Source organism: Hipposideros armiger, unplaced genomic scaffold (assembly GCF_001890085.2).
Source record: "Hipposideros armiger isolate ML-2016 unplaced genomic scaffold, ASM189008v1 scaffold_97, whole genome shotgun sequence".
Classification (NCBI taxonomy): domain Eukaryota; kingdom Metazoa; phylum Chordata; class Mammalia; order Chiroptera; family Hipposideridae; genus Hipposideros; species Hipposideros armiger.
The window spans coordinates 3,282,111-3,297,050 of record NW_017731447.1 but is presented as its reverse complement, the minus strand read 5'-3'; the positions used below and the strand labels follow the sequence as shown (position 1 = coordinate 3,297,050).

Genomic DNA, 14,940 nt, shown 5'->3' with positions numbered 1-14,940 from the left:
ACTAAATCAGGCCCTGGGGAGGCAGAGGCCAGCCAGCTGTCCCCTGGAGGACTGACCTAGAGCGAGTGGAAGGGCCTGAGGCAGAGGGACACCCTTCTGGGCCATCTCTTTGGTGAGGTCTGGGATGTTGGCAGAAAGAACCAGGGAAGTGGGGGTGGGGGTGGATACTATGTTCTAGAACACTGCCCTAGGACTACTGGGAGGCCAGATTCTATTTAGTCTGATCTCAAGGATGTTCTCCAAATTAGGACCTTAAAACAGTAAGCGCTGACTCAAACAGGAATGCTCCTCACCCAGCAGGCAGGCAAACCCAGGAAACCTCACTCCAGCCAGCTCCTGGGTCAAATCAGTGCCTCCCTCCTGAACCAGCCTCTTAGTCTCGCTGGCCTCTTCGCTAGCCTCCCTGACCCACCAGCCTCCCTGGCCCCGGCCAGCTTCCTCCAACCCACCCTCCATGCTGTAGCCAGAGAGGGTCACATTAAAGGGATTATGCCCTTTTCCAATTCAGGGCCCTTCTGTGGCTCCCTCCTGCTCCAGGCTCAAGTCTACTCTTCCTAACAAGGCATCCAAGGCCTCTAGGCTCAGATCCAGCCTCCCCACCTATTCATTCCAGAAGCCCCCCGAGTTGGGCAGTGTGCTCATTCCACAGTGCACCCTCCAGCTCCAACCCCTCTTCTAGTTTCCCAGGCACCCATGTTGCAGTTTGGGCCTCTGCCAGGGAACACCCTTGCCCTTCCACCCTCATCTTCCTGTCCAACAGGAAGCTCTCCTGGACCCCTCCCGGATCAGTCCCCAGTTCCCAAACTCCCTGGGGCACGTCCCTAGCTGCATTTACTACCCTGATCTGTGACCATGTATCCTCGGGTCAGCCTCCCCCCTCCCCCAGGTGGAGCTTCCTGACCCTGGGAGCTCTGACACAGACAGGTGTGATGAATAAATAAATGAACAAGCAACTGTGTAGCCAGAGTAGAGCAAAGAGGCATTTCATTCCATGGCTCCCCCAACTCTAGACCCATCCCTTGACATTGCAGCATATGGTGGTAGGTCGGCTCCGAATCGCCCTCCTCACCTCTTCACTCAGTAGCCTATCTGCCTCCCTGCTCCTCTTTAAGTTTTTTCTTTCCCTCCCCCTCCCTCGCTTACTCTGAATTCTGCGCCTCAAGACCCTTCTTTCTGTAAGTCTACCCCTCCTGTGATATTTTTCACTCTCCCCTTAATCCTAAGGGAGCGCCTTCTGGACAGAAATTGTATTTTACCAATCTTGTGTCTTCAGCCTCTTCATAGCCACATTTGATAAACACCGGCTGAATGATGGAGTTTGTGATGACTGTGGCAGTCCCAGCTCCTTACTTTACCTGACAGACCCACTGAGGCGGGATCTGTGCTCTTAAGTACCCTAACACTTGGAGCCATTAAGGGCCAGTTCTGTGCCAGCCACTGAGCCAGGTGCTTCCACACACTTCCCTCCGCACTCTCTGCCCTCAGATGTAAGGGCTTTCCTGCTTGATTTGCTGCCCTCCACCTGTGTGTTGTATTTATGGAAATCCAGCCCAGCTGCTCTCCTCCGTCACAAGTAAGGCCTGGAGTGCTGAGCAATTATGGGCTCCATCTCACTTAATTCCAACAGCCTGTGAGGTGGGCATACTGTTATATGAAGAAACCAAGGCCCTGAGAATGGTGGTGACGAGTCCCAAAATCATACCTCTAGGTAGCCGGGCTGAGATTCAAACCAGATGTGCCCAAGCCTATCATACAGACAACCAGTAGACCAGGCAAACCTGGATGTCTCAAGTACTCTAAACTTCCAGATCACATGCCAGATGCCAGGGTGTCACTTTGTTAAAAAGGGAGGAGGAAAGAGTGGACTTTTCCTCTTCACCACGTTCACCTCGCAAAGTTCACGCTCTCGGGAATGTTAGTTACTCCATCCACCTAGCTGCACAGACCAGAAGGCTGCAAGTCCCCTGAGTCTCGCTGCCTCACTCCCCAAACCCAACCAACCAATCCAAAACCCAGTTTTGTCCATTCCGTCTCTAAACGTCTCTCATCTCCATCTGCTTCTCCACATTCCCCATGATCACTACCTGAGTTCTGGCCACCATCATCTCTTACCAAAACGGTTTCTCCTTCAGCCTTGCCTCTGCAAATCTGCCGACATCACTCGCTCACTTGAAATCCTTTGGTGGCTTCAGGATAACTCTATCCTCAGGATAACGTCCAGATTCTTGAACAGGGCACTTACTGCTCTCTAGTCACTAAGTCTGGTCACTAAGTTGCACAGGCTGTTCCCCTTTCTCGTCTTAATTTCTATCCCCTTTATCCTGCGAGCGACCTTCTTGAGCGCCCCCCTCGCACGGGTGTGTGCTTCCACGTACTTCTCACATTTTAGCAAAACGCTGCTTTGTAACTGCCTGTTCACTTGACTCTACCTCACGAGACAGTACCAACTTGTTCATACTTTTGTTAACTGAACAAATACGTAACTGTTAACTATGTGCTATAGTCACATACATACATTCACGATACAGACTCAGGCCTTGTCCTCAAGAACAGAAACTGTCTTCTCCTTGGGAGTCTCGGCGTCTCACAGGATAGGCTCAACTCGTTTGTTGAAGGAACGATCTAAAGCGCCCGGGCGAACCCGTGACGCCGCGCGGACTTCTGGAAATCGTAGTCTCCGGAATCCAGCCTCTATGGCGCAGGCGTATTCAGATCGAGGCTGTTTTGCTATTAATGCGCATGTTCCGGGAGGCAGAATGGTGGAACTGCGCATGCCAAAAGAGTGGGGGTGCGGCCGACAAGGCGGTGCACTGCGGAGGCGGGGCTTCGGCGACCTCGGGCTTTCGCTGCTGAGCTCGGCTAGTCTGTGAGGATGGCGGGGAGGGGAAAGCTAATTGCTGTGATCGGAGACGAAGACACGGTGACTGGCTTCCTGCTGGGTGGCATAGGGGAGCTTAACAAGAACCGCCACCCTAATTTCCTGGTGGTGGAGAAGGATACAACCATCAATGAGATCGAAGACACTTTCCGGTACGGTAGCCCGCGAGGCCTGAACGGGACCCTCTGTTGCCTGGTGGGAGCGCTAGGAGAAGGCGGGGGGCGGCGCGGGGCTTCCAGACCCGGGCCGGAGTGTTCAGATCCCGGCTTCGCGAGTCAGGGAAGTCGGTCCTCCCGTCCTTCCGGAACAGAGGCCTTCGCACCCCAAATTCCCTTTGGGGGCTCGGTGGGATCGGGGCTGTGTCAGGTCCGCGAGCTTCCCCATCACATGACCGTGTGTCAGGAAAGAAGGGGAACAGAGCTTGTGACGGGAGCCGCCCCTCGGCCCAACTTGCCCCTTTGCCCCTCATAGCTGGGCGTCCAGAGCGCCCAGGCCCGGGAGGCGCCAGTGTCAGCTCCTCTGCAGGGCTTCCCCCGTTTTTCCAGTAGTGCAAGCACTCGGCTCTTTTGCGAGTTGACCCGTAAAGGAATCACATACCCGATGAACACCTAGGCAGTCCTGGGCTCGGGCTTCCTTGTATTTTTGTCTCCTTTAGAGACTCATAATCGTCCTGTAAGGTAAGAGTTATTAGTCCCACTTACAGATGAGAAAGTTAAAGCTTAGAGAGGTTAAGGCACATACCAAAGCCACAAGATTCGGAAGAGACAGAGCAGGGATCTGAACCCAGTCCCAAACTCCTCCGCCTCTTAAGCCAGGTCCACACTCTGCTTGGGCCGCCCTCTCCAGTCTATCTTGGAATTTCCATGGTCCTGAGCACAGTGGGCAGAATATCAGGACTGTGTCCCTTAAGTCAGGCAGTGGCCTGGTGACTAGAATTGAGGGTGCCAGCACCCTATTCTTTCCCTCACCCCTTCTGTAGGGCCCCTGTTGCCAAGTCTCAGGAACAAAGCACTGGCATGTTTCCCCCTAAACAGCCCAGCCCTGAGCTGCCGGCTGAGACTGGTTCCTGCTGCCTGGGGTATGATAGGCCCTGACCTGGGAAGCTGATCTTTGCTGATCTCTAAACAGTCTGGTCAAGTGACTCAAGTTGTCATGGGAGGACACATTTTGTTCCAAGAACTTGCTATGTTTCCAACCAAAAGAGACCTCAGGGATCATCGAGTGTAACATACCCTAGTGTCTGACAGAGTAGTTTTTTAAAATTATTAAATTTATTGGGGTAACCTTGGTTAAGAATATCATATAAATTTCAGGCATACAACTGTATAATACAACGTAAATAGTTTTTAATGCATAAAAATGTTAATGAATGGGTGGGAGAATCACAAGAAAGGAAGATCTCTGTGCAGAAAGCATGATTCCTTCATTATGATTTTTTTCTTCCTATGTTGTGCTTTTGGCTTATGCCAAACTTCCCTTCTGATTCAGCCTAGCCCTTATCAGGATAGACCTCTAGGACTTTAGTCAGCCCCCTTTTCAAAAAAGTTTAATTTGTTTTCCTTTGAAAAGTTAACAAGTTCATGTGGTTTTCAAATTAATACTTAAAAGGTATACACATTGAGAAATCTCACTCCCGCTCCTGTTCTCTTCTACCTCATTACCTCCCTCCTCCACCCCTGTGGATAACCACTTAGCTTCTTCCTTAACTTTCCATTTTTTTCTTTATGCAAATGCAAAGCAACAGACATCTCTATTATCTTCTCCTTTTCTTACATAGGGGCAGCATATGGAATACACTGGCATGCACCCTAATCTTCATTACCAGTTCACTGGGGAGCCTTCCAGGCAGGGGAGGTAGAAGCCTGACCACCAAGGCCCTTAGCTTCTGAATGCAATTGATTCTGGAGAGAATGGAGAGTTTAGTAGCAGCCTTTATCCTTGACCTCTGCTGTCTGGGTCAGGCCGTGCCCTTCTGTAGCTCAGCCCACCATTGTGCTGCCCTGGACTCCCTTCTCACCTCTCCCAACAGGCAGTTCCTGAACCGAGACGACATTGGCATCATACTCATCAACCAGTACATCGCAGAGATGGTGCGGCACGCGCTTGATGCCCACCAGCGTTCCATTCCCGCCGTCCTGGAGATCCCGTCCAAGGAGCATCCCTATGACGCTGCCAAGGACTCCATCCTGCGCAGGGCCAGGGGCATGTTCACGGCCGAAGACCTGCGCTAGGGGACTCCCTACAACCCCCTGCCACCTCTCCCCAGGCTTGCCATCAGCCCCTCTCTAAGTTTTGAGCCTCTAATTTCCAGTTCCTTTCCCTTTCCCATTCCATCGAGAGGCTAGGTGAGGTGCTTCCAGGTTACTGGGGGGGCTCTGCCATTAAAATCAAGGCTGGTTAGGGAACAGGAAGCTGAGTGCCCTCTCTCCCCACTACCTCTTCCCTGTGCTGTTACAGTGTCATTGTTGATGTTAAATTAAAGTACATTCTTCTCTCCAAACCCAGGCTTGGTGCTAGAAAGGACACATGTGGGAGGAGGCTTTGGGGGGATTAGATGGGCAGGGCTGGAAAAGGTTTTGCCAAAGACCCAGGCACAGAGGAGTTGGACCAGGAAGATTGTGCTAGGAGGCCTCGGAATCAAGACAACCAGCTCTGGCGGCGAAGAATAGGAGGAAGCTTGTGCCTGGGACCCTGGCTCCCCCACTTCAGTCTGTGCTAGCTGGGAGGGGACCTGACCCTCAGGGATGGAAGCAGAAAGCACAGGAAACCTGGAAGCTTGTGATACTAGACCGGGCGCGGGTCTTTCAAGAGGTTTGGTGATCAAGGCTCTTAGCCAGTGGGCCCCGGCCTGAGGCTGCCACAGGAGGCAAGGCATGTGAGGTCTGCTGAGGGCATGGCAGTAGAACCCTGGCCCTGTGTGAGGTGAGGCTCGGTTGCCTGGTGACTGCCCCTGGGCAGCCACTTGCTGTCAGAAGCGCTCTGCTTGCTGTGCTCACCCCTCAGCTGCAGCTACCCTGGTACCGTTCCTTCCCTTGCCACCATGTCACGGCAATTCAACATGGATACAGCGCGGCAAAACTTCTGGAAGGAGGACTTTCTGAGAGAGAAGACGCTGCGCTGTGAATGGCACCGCAAATACGGGTCGATGGTGAAAGCCAAGCAGAAGGCCAAGGCTGCAGCCCACCTACCCCTCAAACTGCCCACCCTGCACCCCAAAGCCCCACTCTCGCCTCCACGCGCCCCCAAAGCAGTCCCTTGCAGGGCCCCTAGCCCTGCCCTGAAGGCTCCCATTCAGTCAGAAATGTACCCAGTACTGCCTGCCACTCGGGCCCTGCTGTATGAAGGCATCTCCCACGACTTCCAGGGGCGCTACCACTACCTCAACACCCGAAAACTGGACATCCCAGAGATGCGGTACCTCTTCCCCATCACCACCAACTTCACGTATGGCTGGCAGCTGGGTGAGCCCCGATCTCCTGGAAATTACCTCACAAAGGGGCACCTGCCATGAGCCAAGCGGTGCTCTTGGCACGAGGCATGAGAGAGACGTGGACGCTCCTTTTTGGGGCACCCATAAAAACGAGGAACAAGTTCCACGATGAGACTAGGGAGTGATGGGGGAGGGGCAGGGGTGCTGCTTTGCACAGGATTGTTAGGGAAAATGCCTCTGGGGACCTAAAGGCTGAGAGCTAAATGACAAGGACGAGGAGGAGTTTGGGATTGAGTCTAAGTGTGAGGGGAAGCCAGTGGGAGGTTTTAAGCAGGTGAATGACACTGACTGACTAAAAAAAAAGTCACCCTGACTGTTCTGTAGGTAATGGCTTCTTCAGGGGAAAGCGTAGACTGGCAGATGAGTTAGGCAGCTCCTTTGAGTTTTCCTGGCAAGAGATGACAATGGCTTGGGCTAGGGTAATTAGCAGTAGAGCTGAAACAGATTCAGGATATGGAGGAAGAATCAGTGGAACTTGCTGAGGGAGTGAAGGAGAGAAAGGGCAGAGAAGGCACTGGCGATGCCCAGGTGTTTGGCTGAAGGCACTGCGACAGGGAAGACAGAGAGGAGCAGGGCTGGAGGGTGTGTGAAGACAGGTCAGCATTGGCCATGTGCTGGGAGGTGTCAGTGAGGTATGTGACTGTGGAAGTCCTCTGGGGTTGAGGTCAGAACTAAAGATGCAAATTTAGGGTTATTAGAAAATAGGTGCCCTTTAAATCCGTGAGAGGGTGAGCTCACCGAGGGAGCTCCAGGTTCTGGAGTGGGACGGGAGGAGAGGCAGGGGACACGGCTAGGGAGATGGTGTTGGTGGGAAAGCTGTCCATCTGGACTGAGTCTGCTTTTTCTGTTATGCCGAGTCAAGGTCATCAGCTGGGAGGGAGACGAGCAGAGGCAGTGGTGTAGTTTGAGATGAAGAGTTAAGGTGTGGGAGAAGGAACATGCCAGGGAGCGGTGCAGGATTGCTGGGTGATGCTGAGTGGCCCTTTGCACTTTGTGATCATGAATGCCCAGTGAACTGCTCAATCATGTCCTTTTCTCCAGCTGCTGGAGTGCCTGCACAGAACAGGTGGATGGTTGGGGATGCACAGAGCTGCAAGTTTGCCCATAAAGTCTCCCTACTTTCCCCAGGGCTCTAAAGGGGCAGTAAAGGGAGCAATTTCCAACGAAAGCAGGAGGTAGAAAACTCCAGCTGTCCCAGAGAAGTCTAGCTCCGTCTTGTCTTTGTGGCGAGCAGGGCTAAGTGTCCCGCTCCCAGTCCCCCCCACCCCCGGGGGATTCTAAAGCTGGGGGCAATGATGGCACAACGGCACACGGCTGACTGGTATTCTGCCATCATTCCTGATCCGGGTACCCAGCCCACTCCGTTTTCCCATAGCCTCAACTCCTCAGAAAGCACATGTTTTTATTTCTTCACACTTACAAAGTGTATACAACACGATTCCTAGGTCTGGGCAGGCAGGGTTGCCGTGTTCTGCCAGTTCCTTTCCCAGAAACCCATTTCTGGCCTATGACATCTTTTCCCAGGCCCCCCGGTGAAGGAAGAACTGGCCTTCCGCAAGGTGTGCCGCACTGACTCGTTCTTCCGCAAGAACGGGGCCTTTGAACTGCTTGACCCCAGGGATCTGGCCCTCTGACCTTGGGCCTGGCAGTGGGCTTAGAAGAGAGAGAAAGAAATCATGCGCCACCTGGTGGGAAGAAGCTGCTGTGTGTGTCTGTGTGTCCGGCTCTCCCAGGCCCTGAAGCTACCTCAGGCCTACAGATTGCCCTCTTGCTTTTTCCTGAACCCCCACCTCTTTGATTCTTTATCCCTTTGAGGATTCAGCAATGGTTAGAGGGGGCTGGGAAGGGTGAGCGCTGCTCTTCAGGCGCAGGCTCCTCAGCACCAGGGGGCCACAGCAGCTGTTGGAAGTTCTGGGTGTTCCTGAGGAGAAAGTGGCCGGTCATCCCAGCTGCCAGGGAAAGGGGACTGCCACCACCCCACAAGCCTCCCCTCGCCCCCTCACCTGGCCCCGAGGGCTCGCAGCCGTCCAGTCCTCTCCCGGTGTACTTGCTTCAGCTGCTCCCGCAGCGCACGCCTCTGCCCGGCCGCGTCCTCCTGGGCGGTGCCAAGCGCTGAGCGCCCTCGCCTCCCCGCCCACTGCTCCACGGAGCCAGCAGAGGGCAGCACCGGGACAGACTCCTGCGCCCCGCCCTCCCCTCTCGCTCCGCTCCCTCCCTGCTTTCCGTCGATGACAGCGCAAGTGCCCGATGCGTGCGCTTCAGAGGAACCCAGGTGGTGCCCAGCTGGGCTCCCGCCCCCTACCGCCCTCTTCCGGGGGTCTTACCTGTAACGGGATCTGAGCCGAGCTGGGTGGGGGCTTCAGGGGGTGCACCTGGCAGTGACGGTTTCTGGCGATACGGAGCCGTTCCAGGACCTGGGGGAAGCAGCGGTCAGCGACCAGCGGGCCGCCCTCTGTGCCCCATCCACCAGTTGGTCCGCCTGACGCGAGGACGCACCCGGAGCCGCTGCTGCTCACGGTCCTGTTGCCGCCGGCACTTGGCCGCGCGGTGCAGCTCCAGGAGTCGCTGCAGGGCAGTCTCCTGCTGCGCCGCGCTCACGCCCACCGATGCCTCCCTGCCGCGGGGCTCGGACCAAGCAGCCTTTGAGGCCTTGGGAGCCTCAGCACTGCCCCTCCGCTCCCCGAGGGCGCCCGGGAGCTTGGCGGAGCCGCCTGCCTGCGGCCCCCTCGCCTCGCCCACCTGCTGCTCCGCCTGGCCCGGGCCTCCGCCCGGGTCCTGCAGCCCGTGCCAATTGCTCACCAGCCCTGGGTGCCCTGAGAGAGCTGTAGGGCGCTCCTGCTGCTCAGAGCCCCCGGTGCTCAGGGCCGCTAGCATCACCGCTCCTGGGCCTGGGAGCAGCCGGGCCGGAGGCGGAGGCGGAGTGGGCACCCCCTCCAGGAGGGACCCCTTGTCTTCCAAGGCCAGTGCTGACTCTGGTCTCTGGCCATCGTTCTTGTCCTGCATCAGCCGGGTGCTCCTTCCAGGGGAACCTGGGCTCTCCCTTCCCCCAGGCTGTGGCATCTGTTCCCCCAGAGACCTGTAGAAGTCCCCTGGAATTCCCAGGGAGTGGCCTTCCTCTCGGGGCTGTGCAGGCGCCTCTCCCTGAGCCACCTCCCAGGCTTGTGAGATCTGGCCTCTGCCTCCAGAAGATCGAAGGATCTTCACTTCCCCACCCTGAGGGGTCTCCTTACTGGGTTCCAGGGGGGCCTCCTCTCTCTGGCACTCAGGGCGGTTTCCTCTTTGACCCTGAAGAGCATCTGTGTTCTCAACCTGAGGTGTCTCCTGCCCTGGACCCCCAGAGACCTCTTCCGTCAGAGACTGAGTAGCCTCCCCACTCTGACCCTCGTTTGTCTTCTCTCTCTGACCCTGAGGAATCTCTATCCTCAGCAGTTTCTGAAGTTCAGCCCTGTCGTGGCCCAGGCTCCAGCCCAGCCACTCAGGGGGATCTTGGGGTTCTGGCAGGCCCTGGGAAGGCAGGCCTGAGGGTCTGCTTCTTGAGTGACCTTTTTCCCCTGTAGGCTCCCAGATGATGGTCGAAGGGGCCTCTGGGTCATGGGCTCTGCTTGGCCCCTCTCTCCCTTCTGGTCCAGATCCTAGGAAGGAAAAGCATTCTGTCACAGGCTTTTGAGGGAATCCCTGTGCCAGGGCCACTTTCCCCAGAGGAGCCTGGAAACCCCAGTGGTTGCCCTGGTGGGCCTCACTTCTGTTATGGCTCTTGCCTGATTCCTAAATCTGCTAAACCCATGTTATATAGTGTAAAAGGTGCTTCACGGATGGTCCCACCTGGCGACAGGAAGTGGCCCTGCCTTGCCCCAGCAGCCTCCTCAGAGGCAGACCCCACTCCTGCTGTTCGCAATCTGAGAGGGACCTTGCCCAGGACACTTCAACCTCTGAGCTTCCTGGTCCCCCAAAGCTACTGCTGATGGTGGGGTTCAGCTCTTGTAAGCAACCTGAAGAAGGGACATTGGTGTTGGGAGCCTGTGCTCACGTCCTAACCCCTCACACACATTCTGCCTGAACTGGAACCAAGAAGCCTAGGGAGTCCCTGGCACATAGAGGGCAAGGGGAGGTGCCCTGAGAGCTGGTGTTGGAACTTCATCGATCCACCTTTATTTACACAGCCTACTATGTGCCTGCTTGTCAGGTTTGCCTGTCAACAGCCAGCCCCACTTTCCCTATCCTCCCAGCCAAGGCAGACCATCTCATGGGAACCTGCACACCCTCTTCCTCCACCATGGGATGCCCAGGAGCACAGAGGGCCTCATAAGGACACCCCCACTTTGTCCTGATGTGCCTTTCCATGTCCATAAAGAAACCCACTGTATGCACCTTATTTTCCTGCTATTAAGGAAAATCCTCTTTAACTCTTTCTTGGTTTCTGACAGCAAAACCAAATGAAATTCAAGAAGGGACATTTTAGGCCAGAGCCAGGCCCCAAAACAAGTTTTCATAATTAACAAAAGGAATCTAAAAAAGGAACGGAAATGTCGCTGCTCCCTTGCAGCTGTGGAGGAAGGAGCGTTGCTCAGCATCCATAAAACTAGTTAAAATAACTTGATTTTATAAGGTCTTAAATGGAGAACTTTCGCAAGAACATTTCATCTTTACGCAATATGGTTGTGTGAATATTCATAACAGTAACAAAATGAGTATGTTCTCTGTGAAAATCTTTCTTTTGAAGAATTTCTGAACAAAGGGGTTCTTTCTGATAAGATTTCCAAGCTTTTAGAAATTATTTCCATGAACTGTGAAAATACCCCCCAAACTCCTTCCTCTATAATTCTGGTCTGTTGTCTTATTAGATCCCTTATTTTTCTGGTAATATAATTGATATCCCTGTATTCCCCAGAGATAATATATTGGGCTGTCGGAAAAGTCATGACGTATTTTTTTCTATGTTTTTTGTTGCAAACATGCATCATGACTTTTCCAACAACCCAATACTTGTAAAACACTTCTCTGTCAATCACAAAATAATCATTGTCAGTTTCCTCCTTACATGCATGATGGAACAATTGAAAGCTTATGGACTTGCTGGGTTTATTATTTAACAAATCCTTTGAGAGTCTGTTTCATTTACATTAACAGGTCCAGGGCTCACAGCACCTAGCCCACTGGATTCTAATTGCCTATTTATTGTCATGCTCTCTGACTAGGCTGTGGTCTCCTCAGAGAAGAGGACCAAGTGATGGAGCCAAGACTCTCTTGTTATCTATGTATCACTAGTGTCTGGCATAAGGGTGGCCTATTAATAGGCAGTACAGAGCTGCTATTCCATTGCCTCCTCCCATGGGCAGCCACAGATGGTCAATCATCCCTGTCCTCTCTCCCCTGAGCCCCAGCTTGGTTTCAGGATCCTCCTGGACACGGTGCCCGAGACAGTTGCTACCAATTAGGGGGAACCGGCATATAAAAGAAAACCTACTGTCGTCCCTGGGTGCCCCAACACCCAATAAAAAGGTATGAGATGAAGGATGAGTGAGGAGTGGACTGGAATCCTGGGACTCGGAGAAGGACTTCCCTTCCTCCTCCTAATTTGGTCTGGCCACCCCAGCCTAGGGACTCCTGCTATCCTGGCTGCTGACCCCTTCTGTTAACCTACCAGGTGTGGGTTCTGCAGACATGCCAGGGCTCTCCCACCTTGGGTCTGTCTCACTCCTGACCTTGTCCAGATCTGGGGCCGATGATAGGTCTGTCCCCTGCCCCCTGTAGGAGTGCAAAGGCTGCCTCAAATGCACCTCTTGCATCTGGGCTCTGGCGTGGTGGTGGGGTGGGGCAGCCTGTCTGCCAGTCTCCCCACCACCAGCTTGCTGCTGAGCCTTCTCACCCCAACACCCAAACTCAGTCCAAGGTGCCCTGCCCCAGCCCCTGTACCCACCACTGGATCCTGGGACCTGGAACTGGGGGCTACCCTTTTCAGGGGCTTAAAGTAACCATATGGGTGCAACTGAGTGACAGCCCCAAAAGGAGCCTGAGGCATGAGGAGGGGTTGCTGGGCAGGGCCATGGAAGGAGACCAGGAAAGGGGCCAGTGTTTGGTCACTGTGTGTGGCAACACAGCGTGAACAGAATTCCCTGGGAGAAAGACTCACCTCTCTGGATGGTTCTGGCTCAGAGAGTTCCCAGCCTGGGGCGATGGGCATAGCCTGGAACTCTGGAAGGGTTGTGGGTGGTCTAGTCCCCAGAGCACCATCCCCCAGTGTGGTAGACAGCCCCCAAGGGACCCCTCCTCCTGGCATCCATGCCCTTGGGTGACCCTCTCCCCTTCCCCTCCAGGTGAAGGAGCTTGGTTCCTCCTGCCCAATCGAGCCTTCAGATGAGCCTGCAGTCCTGGCTGACAATGTTGAGGGGACACTTTCTTGGTGGTCATCACATGACACCCTTCCTGCTACAGCTGAGGATGCCTCAGCCCAGAGAGGGCTTCCAACCTGCCCAAAGTGCCTCTGCAATTGGCTGAACTGGGACTGGAGGCACAGTCTGAGTTCCCAATCACCACAGCACCCTCCTTCCTAGAGGGGTTGGCCCAGCCTCCAGCCCTGGAGGGAGGGGCCTGTGGCTGGGGCTGCTCAGAGTCTCACCTCAGGGGCACTCCGGATGGACCTCAGTGCCTCTGCCCTCTGGGGCCCTGCCAGGCCTGCTTTCCTCCCACACTGCGGCCATGTCTAAAGCTTCTAGGTGTCACTACATGGTTGATTTGACTAAGATAGTTGTTAGCCATGGAATGGTAATAGCCTGCACAGAACAAGCTGATCCTGTGCTCCAGGCACGGTGCTAAACTTTTTACATGGATGAGAGTTCACCGGTCTTTCCAGCAGCCATCTGAGAAAGATCTGTTATCTTCCCCATTTTGTAGCCGAGGAAATAGAGGCTTACAGTCCACAAAGAGTGTCAGAACAGAGATCTGAACCAGATTCATCTGTCTCGAAGGCCCGCACTCTTTCCACTTCCCTCACCACTACGATCGTCCAATGTCACACTGACCCCCTGCTTCCGCTGAGCCCCTGCTCACCCCACTTGTCAGCTGCTCAGAGCCCCCATCCATCCTGCCACGGGGCTTGCTGTGCTGGCTCCATGCACACTGGGCCTGGTCCCTCAGGCCCCAGAACTGGGCCTGGGGGGGCCAGAAGAGGCCCAGCCCTGCCCCGGTCAGCAGCTCCAAGTCCCACAGGAGCTGCAGAAAGATGGGGTGCCAGGATGTGAGGGGGTACCCACCCTGCACTCTGCCACACCCCCTAACCAGGCCCTACCTGCTCCTGGGCCCTCCGGCTCCGTTCCATCTCCAGCAGCACGGTGGGCAACTCCAGGCCTGAGGGACAGGCCCAGCCCTCTTGTACCTGGGGAGGCAAGGTGGAGTCAGGCCCCATGGAGAGCCTGCCCCCTCGGAAACAGTGCCCTGCCTCCCTTACCTGCCGCAGTGCAGCCCGGAGCTGGCCCAGGCCAGCAGGGCACCGGAAGAGGTGCTTGTACAGAGCCAAGGCTTGTTTGGGGCTACAAGGGAGCCCTAGCCCCCCAGGTGTGGCTGCCTGCGCCATAGGGAAGGGGACTGGAACAGATGTCCCCTCCCCCCTCTCCCTTGGCCACTGGAGGACCAAGAGCTGAGCACAGGAGCAAGGAGGAGACAAAGCTCTTGAGCTCAATAATGCAGGACCCTGACATCTGAGCCAGGGCCTGGACCCCAGCCAAGGCTCTGAAAAGGATTTCTTGGCCTTGGGGGTGGCAGTGTGATCTTGCCAGAGAGGGGTGTGAGCATGTGTGTGTTTGCAATCCCGAATGAGTATCTGGTTTACACCTACATATGTGCATACACAAGAAGCTGCGTTATAGAGGCGTGTTAATATGCCCCATGTGGGCAGCAGCCACCAACAGCCAACTACATGCCAGGACACAAATGCTCCGTGCATGCGACCCCTCCTCGCAGCAACCCTATGAGGGAGGTGCTATCATTCTCATCCCCATTTTACAGATCAGAAAACTGAGCCTCAGAGAATAAGCTGCCCTAAGTCACATGTGGCGCTGTCTCCCTCATCTGGAGGCGGACGGCCATGATCAATAGACCCTGGAAAAACATGGTCCCAGAGTGCGAGCCGTAACAGGCAGGAGGACAATGGTGACAGGCGGGACAATGGCGAGTGCCTCCCTAGTGCTGGCTCCAAGCTGTCCACATGCAGAGCACTGTTCACAGGTCACCCAGCTTATTCCTTGCAATATACACGATACACCAGATGAGGACCCAGTTTGTGGTAGTTATAACTGGAGGAGGAAGTGAACACACGAGATGGTCTGTAATCTTCGCAGCCTCTGCTGTCGGGGCAGCCTTGCCTGCCGACTGCTCCATGAGAAGGGAGCCAGCTCTCCTCTCTGGGCCCCAGACAGCAACCTCAGCTGAGCAAACAGGCAGGTGATCTCAGTTCAGCCTAACACTTTCCCCTTCACTCCTGGTGACATGTTAGGAACCCGGCAATGAGAACAGGGTCCCCCAATCTTTTCGCCAAGGTCCCTTACATACCAAGGTCACACAGCAAATAGGTGGCAAA

The 14,940-nt window shown here is 55.0% G+C and overlaps 3 protein-coding genes across 3 annotated transcripts; 2 read left to right on the top strand and 1 right to left on the bottom strand.

Moving 5' to 3' along the window:
• Positions 1-2,790: 2,790 nt before the first annotated feature.
• Positions 2,791-5,378, top strand: ATP6V1F (ATPase H+ transporting V1 subunit F). The gene is made up of 2 exons (XM_019646125.1): positions 2,791-3,030; positions 4,908-5,378. The coding sequence occupies exons 1-2, from the start codon at positions 2,873-2,875 to the stop codon at positions 5,107-5,109; spliced, it is 360 nt and encodes a 119-aa protein (XP_019501670.1). The 5' UTR covers positions 2,791-2,872; the 3' UTR covers positions 5,110-5,378.
• Positions 5,379-5,479: 101 nt separating this feature from the next.
• On the top strand, positions 5,480-8,002 carry SPMIP1 (sperm microtubule inner protein 1). Its single transcript, XM_019646127.1, has 2 exons — positions 5,480-6,339; positions 7,893-8,002. Exons 1-2 carry the CDS (start codon positions 5,919-5,921, stop codon positions 8,000-8,002), a joined length of 531 nt encoding a protein of 176 aa, XP_019501672.1. The 5' UTR covers positions 5,480-5,918.
• Positions 8,003-8,164: 162 nt separating this feature from the next.
• LOC109384598 (uncharacterized) lies at positions 8,165-14,476 on the bottom strand. The gene is made up of 9 exons (XM_019646092.1): positions 13,813-14,476; positions 13,654-13,740; positions 13,416-13,577; positions 12,499-12,560; positions 12,010-12,113; positions 8,865-10,000; positions 8,693-8,782; positions 8,372-8,463; positions 8,165-8,289 (listed from the first exon to the last, which is right to left on the bottom strand). Exons 1-9 carry the CDS (start codon positions 14,305-14,307, stop codon positions 8,187-8,189), a joined length of 2,331 nt encoding a protein of 776 aa, XP_019501637.1. The 5' UTR covers positions 14,308-14,476; the 3' UTR covers positions 8,165-8,186.
• Between the last annotated feature and the right edge of the window lie 464 nt (positions 14,477-14,940).